This window comes from Erpetoichthys calabaricus, chromosome 10 (genome assembly GCF_900747795.2).
Source record: "Erpetoichthys calabaricus chromosome 10, fErpCal1.3, whole genome shotgun sequence".
Classification (NCBI taxonomy): domain Eukaryota; kingdom Metazoa; phylum Chordata; class Cladistia; order Polypteriformes; family Polypteridae; genus Erpetoichthys; species Erpetoichthys calabaricus.
The window spans coordinates 157,336,492-157,364,259 of record NC_041403.2 but is presented as its reverse complement, the minus strand read 5'-3'; the positions used below and the strand labels follow the sequence as shown (position 1 = coordinate 157,364,259).

The window sequence follows — 27,768 nt, the reverse complement described above, 5'->3', positions numbered from 1 at the left end:
GTCAGGAAATAATAATAATAATAATAACTGATGTGTACATAATTATAGTTGCTCTATAGTGGAATTGGATTGGATGGCTGTCTTAATTCCCCTCATTGCACTTTGTTATCTCATCTTAAAAGTATACACAGTTGGAACAAGTAGAGTTTGATCAATCTATCTATCTGGAGGAAAAGCTGAAAATGGAAGCAGGGTTTGATATAAAGTATGTCTTTGGGAATGTTGGGATGTCTTTGATTCCTAAAACGGATTTTGATGTGTGCAATAATCAGACTTCTATCATCTTAGTAAAGCAGACTGGATCCGTCTAATGACAAACTTCTTATGGGCAATTTTAATATCAATAATAGCATAATAAAGCTTTCTGCACAGGATTTTTAAATTGAAGTTGTTTATTTTAAATGTGTGCTTTCAGGACGCCTCACAGAAACTAGGAAAACTCTACACATGTTGGTGTGTTAATTCGAACTTGTAGAGAGTTCGGATTTTCCGTGGATTTCCGGATAAATGATACAAATACTTTTCAGCATCAATGACTGACCCCTCTATTATTAGTCCAGTGTGCTTCCAGTGTGATAGAAAGTGCAGTCACCGAGTATTTGTGACGAAATTCGCTTTTGTCTTGTAACGAGTGAGAGTCCGTCTTTTACGGGGTGCTATATCTCTTTTTGGCCTTTCAGTGGCACCTTCTTTTTAAATGATGGCACGTGCCCTGTTAACAACATTGTTTCCTTCGATATGTCTCGAGTTCGCAGGGTTGATTTTTCATTTTTTTCCTCCAAAACAAAGCGATTTTGTGAAGGCAGAAAGCACACTCGTCAGGTCTCCTTGTAGGTGTAACAGGCGGATTGAGTCTACACGGTTCTCATCAGTCTAATATGAGCGGCTGAGTCGGGCGTCGCTGATAAAACCTTTTTGAGGAATCGAAGCGTGAACGTTAGAAATGGCAGAAACCGCTCCAGCAGCTCCCGCCGCCACTCCGGCTAAGGCACCCAAGAAGAAAGCAAGCTCCAAGCCTAAGAAGACTGGCCCTAGTGTATCCGATTTGATCGTAAAGGCTGTGTCGGCTTCAAAGGAACGACATGGGCTCTCTTTGGCTGGACTGAAGAAGGCTCTTGTGGCTGCCGGCTATGATGTGGAGAAGAACAACGCCCGCGTTAAGCTCTCTGTGAAAAGCCTTGTGAACAAAGGTTCTCTTGTGCAGACTAAAGGTACCGGCGCATCTGGATCATTTAAAATCAACAAGAAGCAGGCAGAGCCTAAGGAAAAAGTCGCGAAGAAAAAGGCAACTCCGAAGAAGAAACCAGCGGCGAAGAAGCCCGCAGCTGCCAAGAAAGTAAAGAAGCCAGCTGCTAAGAAACCTGCAGCTGCCAAGAAGGCGGCTAAGAAGCCTGCCGCAGCCAAGAAAGCCACCAAGAGTCCCAAGAAAGCGAAGCCGGCTGCAAAGCCCAAAAAGGCAGCGAAAAGTCCGAAGAAGCCCAAAACACCTAAACCCAAGGTGACCAAGCCGAAGGCTGCAAGGAAAGCGGCACCCAAAAAGAAGTAAATTTGTCTTGACGTTTGCTTACACAAACGGCTCTTTTCAGAGCCACCCACATAATCGAAAGGAGCAAACCTATTTTCTGGGCTGTTTAAGTGCGATGGAGAGGGTTGTGTGTGTCTGAATGCATTCGGTCGCTGGGGTTTTTTTATTCCCTTTCACCTATCTTGGCAGAAGTAACTGATATCCAATATAGTAGCCCCATAGTTTGTCAGTTGCTTAGTGTTTAGTATGTGTTTAGACAAGGGATAATAGGTGACAGACATACCGGACAAAGGTTCGGCGCAACAAATGTCTGGTGGCAGGCAGATTTGTTACTTCCGCATATTGTCACGGCGCGGTTTACCATGGATATGAGCAGGGCTGGGCACCCGTTTCACTTAATCAGGGAAAATATATGCGGGGACGGCCTTTACGGAACACACTTGGCATATGCGGGTGGGAGACGAGGATGTTCAACATTTACTTTAGAGCGCAGGAAAGGGATTTCATCTCTTGAAAGAGAAAGTGTTGGCTCTAAAAAGAGCCTTTTTCTACATAGCTAAATTAACCTCGTGACCTTAAGCACGTTCTCCACGAATGCGGCGAGCCAGCTGGATGTCCTTGGGCATGATGGTCACTCTCTTGGCGTGAATGGCGCACAAGTTGGTGTCTTCGAAAAGACCCACCAAGTAAGCCTCACTGGACTCCTGCAGAGCCATGACGGCGGAGCTCTGGAAACGGAGATCGGTTTTGAAATCCTGAGCGATCTCTCTCACCAGACGCTGGAAAGGCAGCTTACGAATAAGCAGTTCAGTGGACTTCTGGTAGCGACGGATCTCTCGCAGAGCTACAGTGCCGGGCCTGTAACGGTGAGGCTTTTTTACGCCACCGGTAGCTGGAGCGCTCTTACGTGCTGCTTTAGTGGCGAGCTGCTTACGGGGAGCTTTGCCCCCGGTTGATTTGCGAGCCGTCTGCTTTGTTCTTGCCATTTTCTCAAATAACGAAAAACTACACAATACACACAAATTATTGTGAAATGCAACGAGTCGATTCGAATAAGGGCAAGAGCCCCACGAGGCTCCTTATATTGATGTTCTAGTTGTGTATGATTGGCTACAAGGAGAGGGGGCCGTCTTACACTTTTAGTTGGACTGCTTTTGATTGCGCGTTTTAAAAGCTCGGCGCGAATTTCGAACGCTGCCTTTGTTTCAGCGTCCTCACCGTCTAACGGCTACTTCCGTACATTTAGCACAGAATACCATTGTGTTGAAATAAATGTATTCTTCATTATTACTACATTGTTTTTTTTCCCGTAACCCTACTTAGTAAGGTCCCCTGGATTGTACTATATGTTTTATTACGGACAGAGAAAGGTAACAAAACTGAATATCTCATCTCATGTTAGATAAGGCAACAAATTTTATTAATATTAATTCAGGAAAGAGCTTTGGAAATCAACGTGGAAAAGATTTACAATTACATAAGATTTACGGCCTTTTAACTGCAGTGCTACGTCTGAGAAAAGAAGAACGACCTGAAATGCAAATCAATCGAATAGATGTTAAAAAATGTTTGAAAACTGTTTTTCTTGTCATTTTAATTATCATTCATGATAAACCTCATAACAAACATGGCAACAAATAAAACCATTTCTAGCATAAATTTCGATTGAAGATGAACCTTTATTTATCTTTCTGACCCGCTTGTACAGAGCTGGATCACTCCCCAGTAGTCATCAGGCAGGAACAACACCAGGACTGAGTACCAGTCCATCACAGAGCAAACACACACACACTAGCGGCAATTCCATGTCTTTGGACTATGGGAGAAAACTGGTACACCCTGAGGAAGCCCACACAGACATGGGAAGAACATGCAAACTTCAAGCAGGGAGTACCTAGGACACAAGTCTCAGTCTCTTTGTTGCCAGGCAGCAGAGCCACCTCTGTGCCATCCAAGGGGAAAAACAACTTTCTTGTTGTGAGGAGCAGAGTGTGTAGATCTTGCTGATTAACAGATCCATACATTGAGCACACACTTGTATTGAATGTCTCTCTGACAAACATACACAGCCCTCAGAACATAAGTGGCTCCTTGCCTCTCCTGCTTAACAACAACCCACTTTGCTCTATGATGACTAATGTCAAATATATTTCTATGACAGTCTCCAGGCTGGTTACTTTTCCTCATGACTCTTACTGGTTTTAAAAGCTTTATCTCTCTATTATAAAAAAAAAAATCTTTGGGAGGGAGACTAGGGAGATGAGACGTGATCTTCTCGGAAGACAATTTGAAGTGCCGCGAGAGATACTTTTACTTGCTCCCAGCTCTAAAAAAAACGACAAGCAAAACACGCAGCTCGCCAGCAGCAGAAAGGCAGCAGATGATCCGACTGCTTCTCCTTGCATGCGTGTTCAGCCACCCTAAACCCCCCCACCCCTTCACAATGTGAGCGGCAGAGACGCAAAGTGGCAAAAGGACAGCTACTGTACAGGCTTTAAAATGATCGCCCAGCAGCGTGACAACAGCAGCAGAAAGACAGCATATGATCCGACAGCATCTCCTTAGCATGTGTTCAGCCGCTCCCCCTTCAAAACGCGAGCAGCGTTATACGTCTTGCAAGAAAGAGATTTAACCACGCCCGGGGCCGGAAATAAAGGACAAGTATTGTTTTTACAACGTCACGCGAGACAAGGCAGTGAGACATCATTTAAAACAAGTCAATGGACATCTAACCTAGCAGTTGTTGGATTGCTTTTGGCAGACACGCTTCATGTGCTCAAGCCTCTTACAACAATGACAAGCAAAACACGCAGCACGCCAGGAGCAAAAAGCCAGTAGATGATCCGACTGCTTCTCCTTAGCGTGCGTTCAGCTACCCTAATCAACCCCTGCCCTTCACAACGCGAGCAGCAGAGACACGAAGTGGCAAAAGGACAGCTGCCGTAGTGGCTTTGAAATGATTGGGCAGTGAGACAAGAAGAATAGGCAGCTCACCAGCAGCATAAAGACAGCAAATGATGCGACGGAATCTCCTTAGTGTGCGTTCAGCCGCACCCCCTTCACAACGCGAGCAGCAGCGTTATATGTCCTGCGAGAAAGAGATGTAACCACGCCCAGGGCCGAAAATAAATTACAAGTATTGTTTTTACTAATGTTTTAACGTAAAAGTGGAAATAATGCATATGTAACAATTCCCATGAAAATAACAATCTCTTTAAATTGTATATCCAGTAAACCAAACCCGGGGATGGGAGAGTGAAGTGAGCAGGGAGGTGGAGTCCCCTAGTAATATTAATGGAAAAATCAGCCGGGAGAATTGCCTTTGTCACGGACAAAATTTACCATCATCCGAAATTTCTTTCCTCTCCAACCCTTAACTTGAAAGAGGGCATTGGTGGGCTCTTTAGTAATTTTCCCTCTAAATTATATAACCAATATTTCTGATGTTGATCGTGATGTTTTCTGGAGTTGGAGAACTTGTTTGGTGATTTTCTGCTACCTTTTCCAAAATCACCTGCCTGTGGAGGGTCTACCTCAGAATGTCTTATATCTGTCGCTTGAGGCATTTGCTGTAGCAGACAGTGCCTTTGGTTGCTCCTTAACAGCTGAATGGGCTGAGATTGTTATTTTCGTTTGTTCTACGGATAGGAAAGTAAAAGATTTTGTACGTTTCGAAATTTCAGTATTTCTGAGGAAGTCTGAAAATTTCCCTTTACTTTCCTGAGGTGAAAATTATGGTGGAAATGTTAGTCAGATTTGGAGAAGACATCGTTCATGGTCTGTTAGAACAGTTCTGCATGCTCAGTAGGAGTTGGGGTGTCAGAAATATATTATCTGTTTTAATTTCAATTTTATGGCATGATTAAGTCCAATAAGTTTAATTATATAAAAGTTCTGCCTTGTAGTAGTTAATAGTTTAATAAGCCAGTCATTTCACTGGTTTCATATAAAGTAATAGTCGTATATATAAATAGTTAAAAAGGGTTTAATAAGTCAATCATTAGAATCTTTATATGTAAAGCTCAGATCTGTTCTTGTTTAGTATTTATTTTATAAATACTAGCTCGCCAAGCCCTTCCCCACCCCCGCCAGCGCTATGCGCCGTTGTGAAAAAGGGGGCTGAACGCACCCAAAAGGAGACGTGGGCGCTCCTCTGAAACCGCTCTTAAAAGGTGATACAATTGGAAACAAATACAGTTTTTTTTTACCTCCTCTTTGCTCGGTCAGCTGCTGGATTGCTGTTACTGCTGTGCCTCATTGATCTCCATTTCATTTCGTGCTGCACTTCATACGTTTAAAAACCTGTACAGCACCTGTCCTTTTGTCTCACTGACTGCCTTATCTCTCTTCTCCCCCAGACATCCTCAAACACTACCTTGTGGATTTCTGCTGACAATGGGTCTTTAAATTTCTGGTACATGCTTCCTCAGTTGGTTTGCCTAGTTGATTTCATACAAGGGACACTATTGGAAGCTACCCAATCAGAGCATGTATTACGTATTAAATAAAACTCCTCAATGATATACGATACGTATGCTTGTGTGTAGTATATAAACAGTGTATTTACATACATAATTTCAACTAATCTTACCTAATATCTAAGAGAATATAAAGGGTTTATGCTGTATAACTGTGGGGGAAATGTTTATAAGAGTGTGGGAGAGTTTATAAGGGCTTAAAATATATTATTAGCAGGGGGGCAGTTCGCACCCCTACAGGATACAGATGCTCCTCTAAAAAATGCTGAAAGACTACCTTCACATCGCTCCATTCCTTGTTGGGCTTACTTGCGTCTGCTTTGTCGCACGATATGCTTCGCATACTTAAAAGCCTGAACAGAACCTATTGATTTTTGATTGTTTGCTTTTCTCTCGCTCTCTCTCTCTGTGACATTCTCTGCTCCTGACGCGCACTCCTTTGAAGAGGAAGATATGTTTGCATTCTTTTAATTGTGAGATGGAACTGTCATCTCTGTCTTGTCATGGAGCACAGTTTAAACTTTTGAAAAAGAGACAAATGTTTGTTTGCAGTGTTTGAATAACGTTCCTGTCTCTCTACAACCTCCTGTGTTTCTGTGGAAATCTGTGACTCAAGTGTGACAATATAAAAATAACCATATAAACATATGGTTTTTACTTGGCGGATTTTCACCTTTTGCGGGGGGTTCTGGAACGCAACCCCCGCGATCGAGGAGGTATCACTGTACCCAGAGGAAACCCACGCAGGCATGGGGAGAATATGCAAACTCCACGCAGGGAGGACCTCCTCAAACACTATTCGATCTCAATTTGCTGTTCCATTATTTCGCCAAGTAATATTTTCAGTTTGTTTGTGCTAATGCGATGTTTAATTTTTTGAGACTTTCGAATTTTACCACTTCCATTATCGCTAACCTGCTCTGCATGTGTATCATGGGACTTGCTTCTAAAGGTTATAAGTATGACGTGACTTGTATGTCTCGCGAGACATGAAAGTGTTTCTCTGTCTCTCTTCAAAAGATCACATCTCGTTGCAGGAAAACAGTCTCGTATCATCGAAAGATTTTTTTTTATAATTGAGAAAAATAAATCCCTTCCAATTATCAACTGTTTCCTAGCCTCACGTGTTTAATGTAAAGGGCACTGTGCTGTACTTTTCACTCATTTTAAATTTTTTTTTTTCTCCTGAATGAACTTGCAGCTCATGTTTGCAGTAATAGGCTCAGTTATCTTGTATATGTCCATTTTCTCAAATATGAATGAACTTTATACTCTGAATATGAAATAATTTTATACTCTAAATGTGTTTTTCTGTGGAACTATGATATGTTGATTCCACATTTATTGATCTTTTATTGATTAATGTCACGGGAATGAGCATGGAAACTGACTCGTAGTTGAACCTTAAAGGGGGATAGAAGGATAAACTGTGCAAAGATTGCGTTTTGATGATCTTCTGCTGCTCTCTTGTGGACATCCAACAAGGGATTTATTTGTTACAAGTACCCTTTGTGATAAGCTGCCCGGACACAGACAGACGGACACCATATTCAAGTCCACCACACGTTTATTATTCATAATAATAAGTCCAATAAAGTGCACAAACCCAGTGCCTCCAGTACCAATCTCCCCCAAAGTCCAGGCTCTCACTCTCTCTGCCTGCTCTCAGGCCGCCTCCTCTCTCCTGCCTCCAAACCTTGTCCTCTCCTCACCCAACTCCAGTCCTTCTTTGCAGGGAGGCGTCCCCTTTTATAAGTGCCCGGATGGGCTCCAGGTGCTTCCCGACACTCCTAAGACACTCCCCTGTGTGGCGGAAGTGCCGGCTGTATTCCCGGAAGCCCTCCAGGTGCTCCCAATCTTCTTCTCCCCAGCACCTCCTGGTGTGGCGGAAGTGTTGGGGTTCCAGGTCCTTCAGGCATAGGGGCGCCCCCTGGTGGAGACCACGGGCCCCTACAGGGTTGGGCTTCCAAGCCCTGCACCCGTGGCCCCTAAAGGAACCAGGGCGGTCGCCCTCTCATGGTCTGGAGGAGGCATGAGCCCTCCTCCTGTCCTCCTGGGCGTCCCGGCTGGGCACCACCCCCAGCCGCGTGCCACACCTTTTATGTCTTGTGTTTTGGATGATATAAGAAGTTATCTTGTCTTTTTATCTTTTTTGCCCATAGTATCTTTGGGCAGGTAAAAAAATAGACTGAAATATTAGAGTCAACATGCACTCAGAGATGGCGATGGATGAAACTACTCTCTCCAGCAACTTCCATAATCCAGCAAATAAAAAAGAAAAAAATAATGAAATGATACATGCACTTTTTCACAAATCTCTTGATATAAATTTATTTATCATCCACGAAAAGGTTAGAGAATTGTAAGGTAACAATGAACATTTAGAAAAGAATGTAACCACCAATAGAGAAATGATTGAATTGAGCTAATTAGATCATGCATCTGTCTGCTAGTCAAATATTAATGACACCAAGAAATAAAATAAAGTCCTTACAGAGAAAAATGTAGCTTTTTTAGTATGTCACATAGCATCTCAAATACTGCACAAATGTGTGAGTGACTGTCTGACATTATAAGTAATATTCTGTGGTGTACCACGTGTGCAGCTGGAGTTCATATTTGTTGCTTGTGTGCACAGAAAAAAATGAATGACTGGAACCCACTTTCATCAGGGAAGCGATCAGTACACATTCTACTGAGCTCAGTCCTCACATTCGGCTTGCTGTGTGACTCGAGTGAGTTTTTGTAAACTATTTGTTTTCCAGCTCTGAACAATATATGAGAACTTTGCATTTCACTTGAAGATTCAAACATAAATATGAACAATAATGCATTATCAATCAGGCCTCTTCTTGATAAATCATAGACGTGCCAGACATCCACAGATCATTTTGCATTTTTTTTCTCATTGCTCAAGTTCATCATGAAAAGTAAAGAATTAAATACATTTTGTAAAAAACACACAATATAAGGAAGATTTGTCATAAAACAACTCTTTATTATCCTGAGTGTAATGTCGGGAACATTTTCCCCTTTATGTTGGATCCCATAGTTGAACTCACTGGGTATCAGAGATGAGGGCCAGCCTAAAAAAAAGCCAAATACAAAACAAAAGCACTGCTCAATCAGTGGCTCCTCTGATGTTCACACATTAGGTCAAGAGAGAGGATTGATTTGTCAATTAATGCCTTCTGTTTCAGCAATTCTGGGGTAGCTATGATGCCAGAGTTGAAAAAAAATGACAATCTTGTATCAATCCTATTGAAATATATTAAATCCAAATACCGTATATACTCGCGTATAAGTTGGGTCTTGAAACCCAAAAAATCGATCATAAAAATCAGACCCCGACTTATACGCCTTGTAGCAGTGGAGGCGTTTATCGACCTCTTGAACCCTCAGGTACCACTCCAAACACCAGGTTAAAAGTACAATTATTATTTATTGTATAATAATAACGTGCACAAAGCACCCTCCACTCCACACTACTCATACAATAATCAATTCTCCTTCTACACAACAACAACAATACTCTCTCCTCCTCTCCCAGACAGTTAGCCATCCTTCCTTCCAGCTCAGCTCAGTGTCTGGGCTTTCCCAGAGTCCTTTCATACCCCCTGACCCGGAGGTGTTCCCGCCCAACAGTCCACAAGTCCTTATTACTTCCAGGTCAGGGTAAAAGTCCTTTTCTTCAACCTGGAAGTACGTTATTTCTCCTGTTCACGTGACCAGGACGTACTTCCAGGTTATAGGGCACATAAGAGTCCATGAGCCTCCCTACAGCGACTCCCGGTGGTCCCCAAGGTATCCAGCAGGGCTGTGCATAAAAACTAAAAAGTCCATGAGGCCCTGCTGGAATTCGGGGCACGTCCATGCTGTCGGAAGAGCTCCTCCTGGCGGCCTGGGGGTGAGGGCCGGAATATGTAGCCGGCCATCCATCACAGCCTGTTCAAAAATACGACACTTGATTTTTTTTTTTTTACAATTTCTTGCTTCCTCCATTCTCGCACCTGTTTCTCAGGCACATTGATTTTTGTTGCAGCCGTGCAGTTACTAATTTCTTTTGCCACTTCAACGACTTTTAATTTAAAACCAGCTTCATATTTCTTCTTATTGAACGCTCCATCGTAGATAAGGGATGCTCTTACGATAAAGGTGTATGAGGGTGTGAGATACAAAAAACACAAAACAGTACAAATGTCACTTCGGAATAGTTTGGGTATTACCGTGTGGTCAGGTAGGCACAATACATACAATAAAAAGGCTGTGTACTCCGTGGTTACTCTCTCAGGTGTCGTTAGCATATCATAATCTCTTGGACCAATGGCGTGAGTTTTCCACATTCAACTTATACGACCGACATTATAAAACACCGGAAATTATACAGTAAAATCAAGCCCCAACTTATCCGCGGGAGAACTTAAACACGAGTATAATTGGTATACATGGAATTGCACCCTTTACAATTCCAATATAAAGCATTCACCAATTTAGAAAGCTTTACATTTTATTGTTATACCCAGTGTTACCACCCCTATGTTTTTCTGTTCCTGTCTATGTTTCTGTTAGGGAATCCATTCCCAGACGGGTTTATCCATTCCCGGGAATTCAGGAATCCTGCATTTCATTTCCGGGAATCCCGGGAGCCTGGGATAGATAGATAGATAGATAGATAGATAGATAGATAGATAGATAGATAGATAGATAGATAGATAGATAGATAGATAGATAGATAGATAGATAGATAGATAGATAGATAGATAGATAGATAGATAGATAGATACTTTATTAATCCCAATGAGAATTTCACATTCTCCAGCAGCAGCATACTGATACAATAAATAATATTAAATTAAAGAAAGATAATAATGCAGGTGAAAAACAGACAATAACTTTGTATAATGTTAAATGTTAACGTTTACCCCCCCGGGTAAAACACATAACACAGTGCACGGGCATCTCACATGTGAACGGTTTTAGAACGACCGACACTTATTTTTAATAAAACTACTGCTATATGTTGACACAAATAAAAGACTAATCCTATCTACAAGCAGTTCATGCTGTCATATAAGTACATGTATCTTTAGTTGTGCTAATAAGAGCGTAGAAAGCACAATTTCCTCACAGGTGGCGCAGTGGTAGTGCTGCTGCTTTGCATTAAGGAGACTGTGGAAGATTGTAGGTTCACTTCCCGGTTCCTCCCTGTGTGGATAGTGCTTTGAGTACTGAGAAATGTGCTATATAAATGTAATGAATTATTATTATTATTATTAATGTGTCCAGCGTGTGGTCGTTCACGCTAGAGCGTACCTTCGTGCAGAAGTACGCCAGCCGCTGAGAAGCACGCTCTGCCTCCACTGAAGTAGGCGGCACAGTCATCAGATACTGATACACTTGTTCTAAACACCGCCCGCGCTTACCGTTGCTCTGAAACACCGCCATTTCAGCTTTTACTCATGCATCCAGTTTCTTGTCATCATTCTGTGATGGCAAGTTTCTTAGCACAGATAATGCGGATGCAACAGACTGACGCACTGCAATTTCAAGTTGCCGTTCAAAGCTGTTGTCTGATGAAGTGCAAGCTGCAGCAATGGCGATAACTTAATTAGTTTCAACTATAACTCTGTTATTTCTTGATTGATTTTTACACTTTTAAACGCTATATATGCGAGCTTGGCCATTCCCGTTTTCTTGGAATGAAACGGGAGCCCGAGAATGGATTCCCTAGTTTCTATGTTTTTGTCTTCTGAGTCTGATTTTTCATCACAATCATGTATTTCTTTTAGCACAATTCTTGAACTACAGTTTTTTGTGTACATAAATGTATTGTTTCGTACATCTTTACAAAAACTTATCAATTCTGCGCATCTCTAAAATGTAATTACTAGTCTGTGCATAACTAGATTAACTTGGTAATTGTGATTGATTACATGTTCCTTAACATCACATCCTGCATAGCGCACATGCTTTACTGTCAGATCATTAAATATCAACTGCTAGCTACACTTGGAAACCATCAAAATCTGCCATTGATGATATTAAAGAAGGACAGTGCCATAAATGATGTGTTATGAGAAAATGAAAACGTACAAAAGGGAAAATTTAAAGTTAAAGTTGTTGATTTGAGTGAGAATGAGTCCAGTTTAATGTTCTGCTCCCAAGCATGAATTTGGCCTTTCCTGCTTATCAGGAATATTGTCATGCCATCCATACTGGATGGGTAAAAAAACTGGTCCATGAAAAAGATAACAGTCAGGAAGCCTTGTAGTAATTAACTAAATGTTTTCCAGAATTATTCATCAATACATTTGCATTGAATTTAACGTTGTTCATAACAACCAAGATAACTCACCACGTGTCAAAGTCACCCTGGACATTAGAGATGTTAAAACAACAGCCCTGAAATTTTTCTGATCACTACAATATGATACAGTTTTTTGACACTTAGATTTATTTGGCAGCTGTTGTAATTAATTAATTTAATTGGACTCAGGATTGGGTCACTGCTTTTTGCAGATGATGTTGTCCTGTTTGCTTCATCAGGCCGTGATCTTCAGCTCTCTCTGGATCGGTTCGCAACTGAGTGTGAAGCGGCTGGGATGGGAATCAGCACCTCCAAATCCGAGACCATGGTCCTCAGCCGGAGAAGGGTGGAGTGCCCTCTCAGGGTTGGTAGCGAGATCCTGCCTCAAGTGGAGGAGTTCAAGTATCTCGGGGTCTTGTTCACGAGTGAGGGAAGAATGGAGCGTGAGATCGACAGGCGGATCGGTGCGGCATCCGCAGTGATGCGGGCTCTGCATCGGTCTGTCGTGGTGAAAAAGGAGCTGAGCCATAAGGCGAAGCTCTCAATTTACCAGTCGATTTATGTTCCTACCCTCACCTATGGTCATGAGCTATGGGTAGTGACCGAAAGAACGAGATCGCGAATACAAGCGGCTGAAATGAGTTTCCTCCGCAGGGTGTCTGGGCTTTTCCTTAAAGATAGGGTGAGAAGCTCAGTCATCCGGGAGGGGCTCAGAGTAGAGCCGCTGCTCCTCCACATCGAGAGGAGTCAGATGAGGTGGCTCGGGCATCTGATCTGGATGCCTCCTGGACGCCTACCTGGTGAGGTATTCCGGGCACGTCCAACCGGGAAGAGGCCCCAGGGAAGACCCAGGACACGCTGGAGGGACTATGTTTCTCGGCTGGCCTGGGAACGCCTCGGGATTCTCCCGGAAGAGCTAGAAGAAGTGGCCGGGGAGAGGGAAGTCTGAGCATCTCTGCTCAAGCTGCTGCCCCCGCGACCCGACCTCGGATAAGCGGAAGAGAATGGATGGATGGATGGATGAATTTAACGAACAAGACGCTGCTTAACAGGTCCTTGCTCTAGCTCAGAGTACAGAGAGATTTAGTGTGCGTCCATACACCAAGACTGTGAGCAAACAACAACCATGAAACCTGTGCTTTTACTGTTCATAACAACCAAGATAGCTCACCACGTGTCAAAGTCACCCTGGACATTAGAGACGTTAAAACAACAGCCCTGAAATTTTTCTGGTCACTACAATATGATACAGTTTTTTGACACTTAGATTTATTTGGCAGACTTGTGCAGCTGTTGTAATTAATTAGAAAATTCCTTGTGTACCTAATTAAACATGTATGTGCTTCTCTGTGTTTATTTAGTTACATGGTCTATGTTTTCCTAAAAGTTAGAGTGGCAACTGGTTATGAGTCACAGGGGATTATTTTTGGCATCTTTGTCACTGGTAAATAAAGAAATACTCTCATGTAAAAGTAAAAATAGATCCCTGCAACATGGTTTAAACTCATTTCAAAACTAAAATACAAAATAAATGATCACATAAATATTTCATCCCATCAAGTTAGTATTTAGCAGATGCAAATTTGCAAAGCACTCAGGAAATCAAGAGTCCGCTGTCTGTATACTATACACCCCCATGTCTTATAAATGTGTCTGTCAATGATCCATTTTGGAGCAACGTGTCTGTTGTGAGATTCAAGTGCTTCTTAGTTGCAAGAATCATGTGTAACATATTGAAAGGATTCACCCACAAAACTACTATCAAGTATAGAAACTGACCTCCACTGATAAAAAAAACAATGCATATAGTAAAAAAATATAAATTCAAAACTGTAAAGGTTGCAACAGAACAAAATAGTGATGATGAATGATGCATTTTAAAGTGAGGAAGGTCCTTAACCTGCAGTTGCTGCAGGGACACCGTACAATGGCTGACCATGTGCTCAGACCCCAAGGGGTATGTAAAAACAAATGAATTCTTAATAAACAAAATTGTATGAGGCAAAATAAACAAAGAACAAGTATACGTTATGGCGGCACGGTGGCGCAGTGGGTAGCACTGCTGCCTCGCATTTGGGACACCTGGGGACCTGGGTTCGATTCCCGGGTCCTCCCTGGTGGAGTTTGCATGTTCTCCCCGTGTCTGCGTGGGTTTCCTCCGGGCGCTCCGGTTTCCTCCCACAGTCCAAAGACGTGCAGGTTAAGTGGATTGGCGATTCTAAATTGGCCCTAGTGTGTGCTTGGTGTGTTTGTGTGTGTCGTGCGGTGGGTTGGCACCCTGCCCGGGATTGGTTCCTGCCCTGTGTTGGCTGGGATTGGCTCCAGCAGACCCCCGTGACCCTGCGTTCGGATTCAGCGGGTTGGAAAATGGATGGATGAATGGAAGTATACGTTATTATCTAAACTGTGAAGTATACACAGAGTAACAAATAGGGTAATAACTTTGTTACGCCAATGATTGATCCATTTAATGAAACAGCTGAAAAATGGAAGGATTTGATATATAATGTCTTTTTTTACTAAAGATTTATTTTTGTCATATGCAACAAGACCTTTATTCAATAGTTGAGTAAAACGTTAGAAAATAGATTGCATCCTTTTATAACATTTTTTTTTTATTGGGCCATTTTAATTTCTCAAGCATGATACATTTTTATGTGCAGAACATCTGAAAACAAGTCGTTTTCTTTCCAAGTGTCTTTGAAGGAAATCCAACAGAACTCCATTGCTATTGGTGTGTTAATTTGAACTTGTATAGAGCTCGGATTTCTGTGTGTTTTTTGGATAAAAGGCATAAACACATTTCGGCATTAGTTATGTGTCTCATTTTTACTAGCTCACTGTGTTTCCATTGTGAAAGACAATGCAGTCACTGAACATTTGTAAAGAATTTCACGTTTGTCTTGTGACCTGTGACTGCACGTCACTTACCAGGTGTCATTTCCCCTTCTGGCTCTTAAGCGACAAGTACTTGTTAAGCGATGGCACATGCCCTGTTAACAACGTGTTTTCTTCGACATGTCTCGAGTTCGCAATCTCGTTTTTGTCCTTCTAAAAAAGTGATATTGTGAAGGCAGAAAGCACACGTGAAAGTTCTCTTTGTCACAGGCTGTTTTGCAAAGGGCTGGTTGAGTCCTCAAAGTTCTCAGCAGTCTGATATGAGCGGCTGTGTCGCCTGCAGTAGTAAAGACTTACTGAGAAATTTTGATATGTAGTCTTAACATGGCAGAAAACGCTCCAGCCAAGTTACCAAAGCAGAAAGCGAGTTCGAAGCCTAAAAAGAAGGCCGGCCCGACCGTATCCGAGCTGATCGTGAAGGCTGTTTCTGTGTCAAAGGAGCGCCACGGGCTCTCTCTGGCTGGACTCAAGAAGGCTTTTGCGGCTAAGATGTGGAGAAGAATAACGCCCGCGTTAAACTGTCTGTGAAAAGCCTTTTGAGCAAAGGCTCCCTCGTGCGGATCCTTTAAAATCAACAAGAAGCAGACCGAGGCCAAGGACAAAAATATAAAGAAAAAGGCGGCTCCGAAAAAGAAACCGGCGGCGAAGAAGCCCACTGCCGCGAAAAAAGTGAAGAAGCCAGTCGCAAAGAAATCCACACCAGCCAAGAAGGCGACCAAGAAGCCTGCCGCAGCCAAGAAAGTCAAAAAAGGCAGCAGAATCCGAAAAACACAAAGGCATCCAAGCCAAAGACGACCAAACCCAAAACTGTTAAGAAAGCTGCTCCGAAAAAGTGATGTGTTTGCCTTATTTGATGTTTGCGCAAATAAACGGCTCTTTTCAGAGCCACTCACCTCTACGGAAGCGTATTCCCGCCACTCAAAAAAAAATATATATTGCGTTATTTCACAAAAGAATTGCGTTATATCGCAATAATAATTGCTTTATATCGCAAAAGAATTGCGTTATTTCACAATAATAATTTCGTTATATCGCAAAAGTATTGCATTATTTTGCAATAACGATTGCGTTATTTCGCAAAAGAAGCCATTGCAGGAGGCTTGTAGTATCTGCACATTGCCGACTAGCAGCGACTCGTGTGCTCGCACATCCATCTTCTGAGGACAAAGCTCACGTTCACAACGCAGGCTTCTGCAAGGCAGAGGTAATCTTTAACTCGAAACATCAATTAAACCTAAATCATATATTTCAATGATAGTATAGGTTGATAGAGATACTGATGACATACAGCTCGGTTAAAACAACGGTTCGAGTGTAAGGTGTCTGTTCCAAAAACCTACTAGTAAAGATAACGCATTTTTTAATCGTTTCAGTAAAGATAATGTTTAAAAGGAGCGGCAACGTGCTCATCTTTAACTACTGTTTGACCGTAATGTGTGTTGAGATTTCATGATTTGATTCAAAGAATTCCCGACAATGCAACAAACATTATTGTAAATAAAACTGCAAACTGTAGAACTATGTATAGAAGATGCAACGTATAAGCTGGATAACTCTGTCAGTTCACTCTGAACCAGCTTGTAGTCCAACAGTTAATTTGATCAGAGCCAAAACCAATCCTCGTAATAAGGCATGAATAAATAACTCGGACGTTTATGAAATACTTACACAGAATAACACGTCTTTGGTTTTGCCACCGGTTTGTGTAACCTTTGCCTGTAAACAAATGTACCAAATCTATACCTTTTTACAGCGGTTAAATATAGATAAATTGCACTAAGTTTTGGATAAATCAGTTTTACGAAATGTAATATATACAACATTTTTGGGTTAAACGCTTTACTGTACATTAACAAGTAAAATTTACAGGCGATGCTCTTTTGTTATACTCTGAATGAGTGAGAGTAGGTGTCCTTGTGTGACAGTGCCCTGAGATGTGCTGACACCCCAACAAGTTCCGAATTGATCCGTTTGCCGATTCTGCACTACCTCGGTCCCCGCAGCGCTATCAGAACACGCGCAGTCTGAAAATGGATGGATGAATGAATGTGTGACTTTTTTTAACCGATTACACAATCGATTATAGACCAGTGTCAATAGGCATCAAGCAGATGACGAGGTGTAAAACAAGCACGATTTAATACAGAAAATATATAAACTATTATTCATAATTATGAAACAATTTAATCTGTGTGCAGGGAAGTACAGTATTTTCATATTGCAATAAACACAGTACTTAATTGTTTTTATCAGCTGAAATACATTTTAGGCTAAATGTAATTTCGTATCACTTTGTTGTTAATCATATTTTTAAATATATTGTACTCATTTTAAGTGAGTATCTTGTGTTATATTATTGAAGGTAAGCGTTAGAGTTTCTTTTAGCAAATGTTTCTCAGTGGCATCAAGAGTAAATTAAAATAATTATTAATATTAGTCTTCAGCATACAGTGGCAATACATTGAAGCTTTATTTTTTCCTGTACTGTCTATTTGATGTTTTTTGCATGTTACACTAAAATAAACTATAATATTTTAAATGAATAAACAGGGGAAATTATATCAAATCATTTAAATTATTTTCTCTTTGCTTCTGTTTTCAAGCTATTTATTCATATATACATTGTGGATTCAGCACAGACGATGTTAAATAGCATAATAAGAATGTACTTTGATCTTGGACTAGAACAAAAGGACATTTTATTGTGTTTGGCCCACAATCATGGAATAATTGTTTCCCTTCGAACTTTGCAAAGAAATCTGCAGTGCTTAAACTTGTACAGACGGAAACACAAGACAGATTCTCTAGACTTAGCTCTGTTTCTTCAACAGGAAATCAATAAATCAGGAAGACTCCATGGATATAAATGGATGCATGCAAAATGCTTAGCAAAAGGGTTTGTTACTGACTCTGAAAGTATAAGACTTCTACTAAAGACACTAGACCCAGAAGGAGTTGAACAGCGTAAACGTCGTTGTTTAAGACGCCGTCAGTTTTCTAGTAAGGGGCCTAACAATACATGGCACATAGACTCCAATGATAAATTAAAACCCTATGGTATTTTCATAAATGGTTGCATTGATGGCTTTTCAAGGTTTATTATATGGTTGGAAGCAAGTAACAGTGGAAAGGCTGGAATAACTGCAAATTATTTTGCACAAGCAGTTAAAAAAAGGAATGGCTGTCCATGCCTTGTTCGAGCTGATCTTGGGGTTGAAAATGTGTATGTTGAAAACATGCAAACATTTCTAAGAAGAAATCACACTGATTTTTTATGCTGCAGAAAATAGTTTTATATATGGTCAAAGCAGAACAAATCAGCATATTGAATTTTGGTGGGGCATACTAAGAAAACAGAATCTTCAGTTTTGGATGGATCTTTTTAGGCAAATCCAAGTGGATGGTTACTTCAGTGGGGATTTTCTAGATAAGAAGCTGATAAGATTCTGCTTTATGAAATTAATACAGGTATGGAATTCTTTTATTTCATTTATGATATTCCCATAGCAATTAGCCTTGCCCATAATCTACTCCATTTAGATAGATAGATAGATAGATAGATAGATAGATAGATAGATAGATAGATAGATAGATAGATAGATAGATAGATAGATAGATAGATAGATAGATAGATACTTTATTAATCCCAAGGGGAAATTCACAACATTTGTAGAAACACTTCCAGCACCATCTTAACTATGTCCTACAAAGTAATATGACAATATGTAATCACTCCATTATGCCATGTGGAACAGTTTGCTATTAATTATTGCAAATATATTTTGTCATTCTGATTTAAAGGGAAGGGAATCAATTTAATGTTGCTCCAGGTATATTGATCGATCTGAAAATGCATCACTTTTATCAATGAGTACAAAAAATAAGCAAACCTTTTAATGGTATGGCAATTGATGATTATTGAATCTCACAGTTAGTATAATGTTGCTGAAAAGCACAGTGCAGTTGATTACATGTTAAATTTGATCATTAACTATTCATAATGTATTGCCTTTCAGGCTGAGTTGGATGATGTTGTTGCCATTTGGAACAGGCACCGTATGAGAGCCAATCCTTCAGCTATCCTTCCCAGTGGGAAACCTTTTCTTTTGTATACTCTTCCCGAACTGTTTGGTTATCAAGATGAACTTGTTTTTGTTGATCACCTAGAAACTGAAGTCTGTGAAGAGGAAAGCATTCCAAAAAATGAATATCCCTGTGATCCAGATATACATGAGCTGTGCTGTATACTTATGGAAGAGAATGGCTTTAGCATGCCATCTGACCCTTTTGATGCTGTAACACTCTACCAGGCACTTAAGACAATAATACATAATTTACTTTAGAAATACAGATACATTTAATTCTGTAATGGACCAATATATCTATTAGAATTTTTCTGCAATTATTTACAGCATGTTCTTTAAATCATTGCCCCAGGGCTTCAGTCTTTTATATTTGCAACAGTTGCACAAAAAATATTTTATAATTTAAAAACTATTATGTGTTATTCCTAATTACATTATTACCACTTTAAAGTACAGTGTCCATGATGGAAACAAGAAAATTCACCTAGCAATGTGATGTTTAAGTATATTGGTGTTACACATACTTTTATGTTTTACATTTGCTGTTTGAAATGTTAGTAATTCACACAATATTTTAGAAAAAATACAATTGTGCTTTCAACACCACACTCACTGTTATTTCTGGATCAATATCCTATGCATTTATATACTCCTTCCAGTTGCAATATTTTGTAATGTGCAGTTAAATATTAATGTGTCTAAATAAAAGTCCACACTCTTATTTTCAGTGTCAGAATAAATATTATCAGTTCCTAAAATGCCTGTGAAATATTATGAGGCTAACAGAAAACGTCTGAGCCTAGTATAAAGCTCAAAAACTATCATCAGTGATTCTGTGAATTATAACTACACTCATTATAAGTTGGTAATTATTTACTTGAAATAAAAGCATTTTGAATTTGACAATTGATCTTAGAATGAACAAAGATTGTGTATGTTATCTGTATTAATGAAACCACAATATTGTAACACAGATCAGATCTACTTGAAGCCACGCATTTATACAGGTCCAGGGGTGGTGTTTCAGGGCATAGTAGATAGGTAAGTAGATGACATAGTCTTGTTGTGCATAATCTGAACGAGCTATAGAGAGGTTTGTCATTCAGAGAGACAAAGAATGGGGAGTAAAATGTTACTGAGTTTAGCCAATTTACAAATACATTCAGACAGTAATGCAACATAATCACACCACTGGAAAAGATAACAGTTCTTGTGATGGTGGTTGAAAAACTGCTTTTATTGCATGAATGTTACTAATAGCTATGTAAGATATTTACTCTTCCTTAAATGCAGTATTCCAGGGGTGACTACCTACTGAGTCCAGAATCCATTTGGCGGATTTCTGTCATCACATAGTGAAGGGTGGGGATAAATGGAAGGGTTTCACTCTGTGAATTACAATGTCATGATATGAATGTGGCAGATGAAAATTACAGTAGATAGATGTGGAAGGCACTATATAATAGACAGATAGGTAATATTTTTCTAAGTAATATTTATAGTATTAAACTACATCATTCTCATGACATCAAAATATAAAAATATTTCATAACTTTGAAAGTTATATTTTATAGGAAGTAAACAATTAGGTATGACTAAAACTGGTTTTAGCCTAAATACTAATGCACCTTTAAGGGCACGTGCATAGACGGCACTGTTTATTTGTTTATTATTTTGTATTAAACCATTTGATGCAATTATGAAAGGCATATTCTACTATACAATCTGTTCATTTTCTATTCTACTAATGCAGATCAAGGTCAAATGGACGTTATGCACTTTTGGGTAGCATCAGGTGCAAAGTATGAAGCAATATTGGACAGGATATCAGTCATTCACAGAGTACATTTTTACACATACCCAGATTCACTTATATAGCACCTGTTTAGAATGACCAATTACAGTGGAAGACTGACAAAGCAAAGACATGAAATTGGTATAGAAAACTTAACACAGACACAGAAAGAACACACAAACTACACAGGCAGTGTCCAGAATAGTGTCTGAACACAGGACTATCTCTGAGAAAATAGTGCCAATCCAATCACTGTGCTTCTCATGTTATTAGCACATATGCTTACAGTATTTCTTGCATTATTTCACTGTATTTCACTATACAAAGATAGCAGTTGCAAATTAGGCAAAAATGTAACACTTTATGAAAATGGAGTATAAAAGTTTTTAATAATTTTAAGTTTATTATTAATAAAAAAAACTGTAAAAGCATATATAATTCTTTATTCTGCATTCAAATTGTTGTACAACAAATGTTGTTAATTTCCAGAAGAAAAAAGTGAAAGGACTTTTAAAACAGTCCAAGAAAATACACATAATATATGTTTTAACCATTTCACGAGAGTAATGATAGCATTACAAACTTTATTTTGTGACAAAATTTGCATCAAACTGAATACTTAATCAGTAGCCATATAACAATTAAGTCAATATTTCAAACAAATAATATTGTTAAAAATAATTTAGCCAAAATATTACAATGTTGTTCTTTATTAATCACAAAAATATGCCTCTCTTTAACACACTATATGAAAACATTGAAACAGGAAATAAAATGCTTTGTTTTTCCTGACATAATCTAGAAATTTGTTTTAAGTTGTACTGCTATATTTGCATTAATAGCATTTTTAAAGTGTGAGTCAATGTCCTACATGAAGAACATCTTTTAATATCAGAAAGTACAACACTGCTTGCATAATGAAACATACTTTCTACTACTAATGAAACCATCGTTTCTTGGTATTCAAATATTTTTCCTCACTCACTTTGGAACATAATTAGGGAAACACAACAGAGAACAATGCCAACTTTTGCTGCTAAAGTGCAAAGAACTGTAAATGGAACATATTTTTATGGCTGTACCATAACATTTGTTTTGTCACACAATATCCATTATCCATATGCCCGACTTTAGAATAGCTAAGAATTCACTACGAAATTCAGGATAACTTTCATAGTTATCTGGCAATTCCAAAACACCACCACAAGTATGAGACACTGGCCGGCGTGCCAAACCTTCAAGGTTCACAAAAGTTACATCAATATTTTCTGTGCAAATTATATCTGAGCCTGTACAGAATCGAAGAAATGTGGCCAACTCTGAATCATCTAGATCCTTGATGAATTTTACCAAATAGTTTGAAACAGTTTTTTGATTTTGGCTCATTTCATTTGGAAAATGGACCATCTTTCGAACTTTCTTGCTGTTAGGTACTGCCTCTTCATAAATTTTATTTAATGATGTCACAGTAAACATGATATTTTTCAGAACTTCGGTCCAGATATCAATAACAAACATTGGTTCTTGAATCAACTCCTTATGTGCTATCTCCATTATTATCTGCTGTATATTATCAGCTTTGGGTAGCCTTTTGCATGAGTGTTCCTGAAGAACTTCAATGAGCTCAGGTAATTCCACTTCTGTGAAATTAGAAATTGCCATTTGGAGAACTTCGGATTCCAAAGGGGGTACAAATTTCATGAAGCTGTCTAAAAGTGTACTGTTTTTCTCAATGCTTCCAAAAAAAACCTGCTGCATGAAAGCTGGGGCAAACTGTACTGGAAAGTACCTACACTGCTCGTATCCGATCAAGATCACTTTTGCTATAGCTCTCCACTTACTTAATGTAAAATCATGCCTCAGAAATGGCACTCTGAATGTTTTACCAAGTGTGCATTTATTGTAAAATTCCTCCCAAAACTCTGCTAATGCATCACGTATTACTCCACCAAAGTCATTTGCTTCTTCCATTTCACCTGAGGGTAGAAGTCTTTTAATCTTCAGAGTGCAGCCATGATCAATTTCTGGATTTTTCTCAAAAGCGTGTACTATATCTTCCATAGCATTTCCACGTCTTACAACAAGTTCAAACTCCATGAAACATGTTGTAGACTCAAGAGGTATTGTGTCTGATAAGACATCAGAATCAAAAGAAGGTCCAAAGACAATTATGTTGCTGTCATCACTCAATGTGGTAAATACTCCATCATTAGAAATTTCATGTTCAGTACACTGTTTATCTTCTTTTTGGCACTCTTCCGGTGATTTGGGAATTTCATAGTTTATATAGTTGTAATCCAAACCTTCTTCATTTATTTTTTGATGTTTATTTACATCAAATGTAAAATGATTCGCAGAATTAGAAGCATCTGCAGGAAAATCTAGTAGGGTATGTGAGCAACCAGCTTTGCAAGATTCAGATATCAAGGCATCAGGCACTACACAGATAGCTTCATTCTGTGAATTTGAGACTAATCCCTCATTAAGATCTCTAGACTTTGCAGGTGAGGATGCCGGAAAGTTGCTCAGTGATTTGTGAATATTAGGAGTTTCCTTCTCTTCTAATAGAGTCTTAGATCTGCAAACTGCTTCACGATTTATGATTTCTTTCTTGCAAGTAACCACATAAAAACGAAGCAGTGGGAGTTTTGTTTGGTCATATAATTCTCCAACTGTGTCTTCATCCATTAGAGACTTACGCTCAAAGTTGGTAATATCAAAATCAAATTCCTCAACTGATCCGTGTGATGACTTACCATTAGGAAAGAAAATATTTTTTGCCATATTTAGAATGTCTTCTTTTGTAGCACTCTTTAAAACTGATAATTTCCTTGTTCCTCCACCACTTTTTGTACGTATTTGTTTAAGATCACTTGTTTGTTTTTCTTTCTGAAGCCACCCAATTTCAATTTTTCGTGCAGACTTTTTAGCATTACTATTTCCATACCGACCCATATGTTTAGTTGGTCGTTTATCCTCTTCATCTGAACAAGGGCTCTGGTCTTTTCAAAACACCGAGTTTCTTGCGTAAATTCTGTAGTAGCTTTTCTTTTCTAGACATTTCATGCGTCTGAAATGTTTGCCTCTTGCAGAAGTCTAAAACTGCTAAACGATCACCATATAGGGGAAAATAAGTGGATAAAGCCTTCTCATCCATGAGTAATAAAACATTCTGATCAATCTGTATTAAAATATAACAGCAATAAAAGAAGTACATTAATAAACAAATTATGACAGTGTCTGGTATATTCTTCAGGATGTCCATTTATTTATAGCACTTTTCATCCAGCAAAACTCTACTGCTGGCCATGACCATTAAAATGGAGTGGAAAGGGTTTACTTTAAACTGCAAGTAAGTAGACTTACCAGTTTTTCCCTAGAATGTATCTAAAGAAAAGACAATCCTCAGACTACTCTACAGTCAGCAATGATGATACACCAGGCTTACCTAGTATACTTTCAGTGCACCTATTTTCCTTATATCAGCAGTTATTGCTATTTTACTTTGTTTCTGCTGTCCCTCTAATCAACTTCAATTTGTGCTCCCCTTGAAAGACAGATTTAAAAGTTTCATCTAACAATCAACCTATCATCATCATCAATCACCATTTAAAATATTTTTTTTCATGTCACCTCTTATGATCTATTTTAGTCTTAAGTTCTATCATAACTCATAGCTGTATTTTAAGCTCCTGAACCTGGTTTGCAGTTTCATTACTTTTTTACATCTTTGCTGTAATATGGGATCTAGAACTGCATACAGTTCCAGATGAAACCTGACAAGTGTGCCAAACTAGGGAAGCTGAATCTTTCTGACCAACTCTGTTCAGCAGCTCATGGATACTGAGTAACATAACATCCTTATTACAATTTCTAATCTCTTGTATACACTGTCTACTTTAGTCCCTCTGTTGTTATTTTTCTTTACTTATCTGGCAATCTACCAACTTTGCAGTCATTATCAACTGAAATTAAGGTAACAGCTACATTTTTATTTAAATTAATTATACAATTTTTAAAAAACTGTAAGCTTAATATAACTCCCTGTGGGATTCTTGACCCCACATACTTTTAAAATCCTCAAGTTCCTTTTTGAATTTAAGAAAATTGTGCAAAAGTATGTGTACTATACCCTAAATCTCTATCTTCTGTAATGTGATGATTACCCTCTACTGGATTTTGTCCTCAAAAGATTTTTGAGAGTCTGTCTGTTTCCCAAACCCATTTAGACAGGGCATGGTTGTGAAAAAGCTGAAGCCTATACCACAGCCACTGGGGCTAGTTTAACAACACCAGTACATCTAACCTGTATGTCTTTTGACTGTGGGAAGAAACTCACATACTCACGGGAAGAACATGCAAGGTGCACACAGAAAGCACCTGAATCCAAGTCACCTTGTTGCCATCACCGCAACACCGTTTTTTGGAGAGCAAAGTGGTGAATAAAATACACTGCACTGTTTTGTTGTTACACTATTAAATTCAGTAGTTTAATGTGTAGCAAATTCCCCATGTTAGTATATGCTGACAATGAAATGAATTAATTTCCAATACCTTTTTCTTTTTCTAACTTTGGAATGATTTCCTGTAGATTTCTGCTCTTCAAAAAGTCAAAAAAACTGGTCATACATTATGTCTTGTAAGGCCATTCTTAACTGGAAACTGAAAATGCTAGAAATAAAATTATAAATGATTAATTTTTGTATCAAATCAGTAATTTTTTAATCCTTGGATAATATTTTATTTAAAGCATTATTATTTTAGTTGGTATCAATTTTAGGGTTTGTCATTACCAGGAGCGCATTTCATGTGTAAGTATTGTATTTCAAAATTATAAAAATCAAAAACAACACATTTACAAAACATGTTTGAAAACTGCAAATTTAACAGGCTGTCTGGTTGGCAATGATATTGATGAAACAGACACAGATATGGTACATAAAGTTGGAGACAAGGGTGGACAGTACCTGATGAATGACAGAATTATGAGGTGCTTTGAATGTATGTAGAAGTATGTGAAATATTAAAATAATTAATATTGATGGTTCATTTATTTAATCTATTTAACCATTTTTAAACTTCTGACAGAATTTTATTATTATTCCATTTTTCCTCCGCCAGGTTTGGCTTTTAGAATTCGACATGACTGCTTATTATTTTAAGATGTTCTCACACTTGTAATGCATCTGTTTTCTGAAACAGAAACAGTGCATAATTAAATATAAACAGTATATGTAAACGTTTCATAACGAGAAAGACAGACAAAAACATTTCACACCTTTCTTTTTTATTTATTAAAACTACAATTAAAAGGTTCATTGGATATGATTTACACAGGATTTTTGTGTAGAATGTTATGGGTAAATTCCAAAATCAGACACTTTGTGACTGCAAAAACTGTAAGAAAATGGTTAATCGATAAATGCAATATTTATATGTAATGAAAATACACTGAATAGCAGCTTCTGAAATTTCAATCGTTGTCTATACTTGTTTACATCGCAACTGAACCCAAATCTTCCAACTTGAACATAATCACTTCAAATGTAAAGGAATGAAGTAATGAAATAAACCGTTACATTATATTAAAACACGTGGGTCTTAAAAAAAGCAAATAAGGGGAGAGCGATCTTTACTTTAAGTTTGTTTGCTGTGAGATTCTTTTCGACTTCGTTTAGGCAGTACGAATGTTAGCTAAAAGTAAGATTGCAGTAGCAATCCAATTACGTTTTATCCATCCATCCATTATCCAACCCGCTATATCCTAACTACAGGGGTCACGGTGGTCTGCTGGAGCCAATCCCAGCCAACGCAGGGCACAAGGCAGGAAACAAAACCCCGGGCAGGGCGCCAGCCCAGCGCAGGGCCCAGTCACGTTTTATTTTTGCCAAATAAACCCTCGTCAAGTTTAATGAGTTACGTTTTACCTAGTCGGGCTATGGCCCTTGGTACATCCACCTCACCACCGTCATCTCTAATTAGTAGGTGTGCTTGCACTTGGCAATGCACTCTGGTATATTAAATCTAGTATGCACCCGTCCATTTTTGACGACCCAGTCACTTATAATAATGTTTGATGCATTGTCGGGAATTCTTTGAATCAAATCGCGAAATCTCCACACACATTACGGCCAGGCAGTAGTTAAAGATGAGCACGTTGCCGATCCATTTAAACATTATCTTTACTAAAACAATTCAAATGCGCTATCTTTACCACTAGTAGGATGTTAATTAGACACCTTTCACTCGAACCGTTGTTTTAACCGAGCTGTATGTTATCATTAAAACGAAACTTATGGATATACTTATATTGTATCTTTATCAACCTATATTATCATTGAAATATATGATTTAGGTTTAATTTTTGTTTTGAGTTCTAAATTACCTCTGCCTTGCAGATGCCTGCGTTGTGAACTAGAGCTTTGTCCTCAGAAGACGGATGTGCGAGTACACGAGTCGCTGCTAGTCGGCAATGTGCAGACACTACTGCAAGCCTTCTGCAATGGCTTCTTTTGCGAAATAACGCAATCGGTATTGCAAAATAATGCAATACGTTTGAGATATAATGAAATTATTATTGCGAAATAACGCAATTCTTTTGCGATATAACGCAATTATTATTGCGATATAACGCAATTCTTTTGTGAAATAACGCAATATATTTTTTTTGTTGAGTGGCG

The 27,768-nt window shown here is 39.0% G+C and overlaps 2 protein-coding genes and 1 pseudogene across 2 annotated transcripts in view; 2 read left to right on the top strand and 1 right to left on the bottom strand.

Moving 5' to 3' along the window:
• The window catches only part of fnbp1l (formin binding protein 1-like), a 373,280-nt gene that overhangs the window by 40,828 nt on the left and 304,684 nt on the right, over positions 1-27,768 (bottom strand). The gene's annotated exons all lie outside the window — the stretch shown is intronic.
• Positions 903-1,561, top strand: LOC114659604 (histone H1-like). The gene has a single exon (XM_028812179.2). The coding sequence runs from the start codon at positions 944-946 to the stop codon at positions 1,544-1,546; it is 603 nt and encodes a 200-aa protein (XP_028668012.1). The 5' UTR covers positions 903-943; the 3' UTR covers positions 1,547-1,561.
• Positions 15,533-16,044, top strand: LOC127529334 (histone H1-like; annotated as a pseudogene).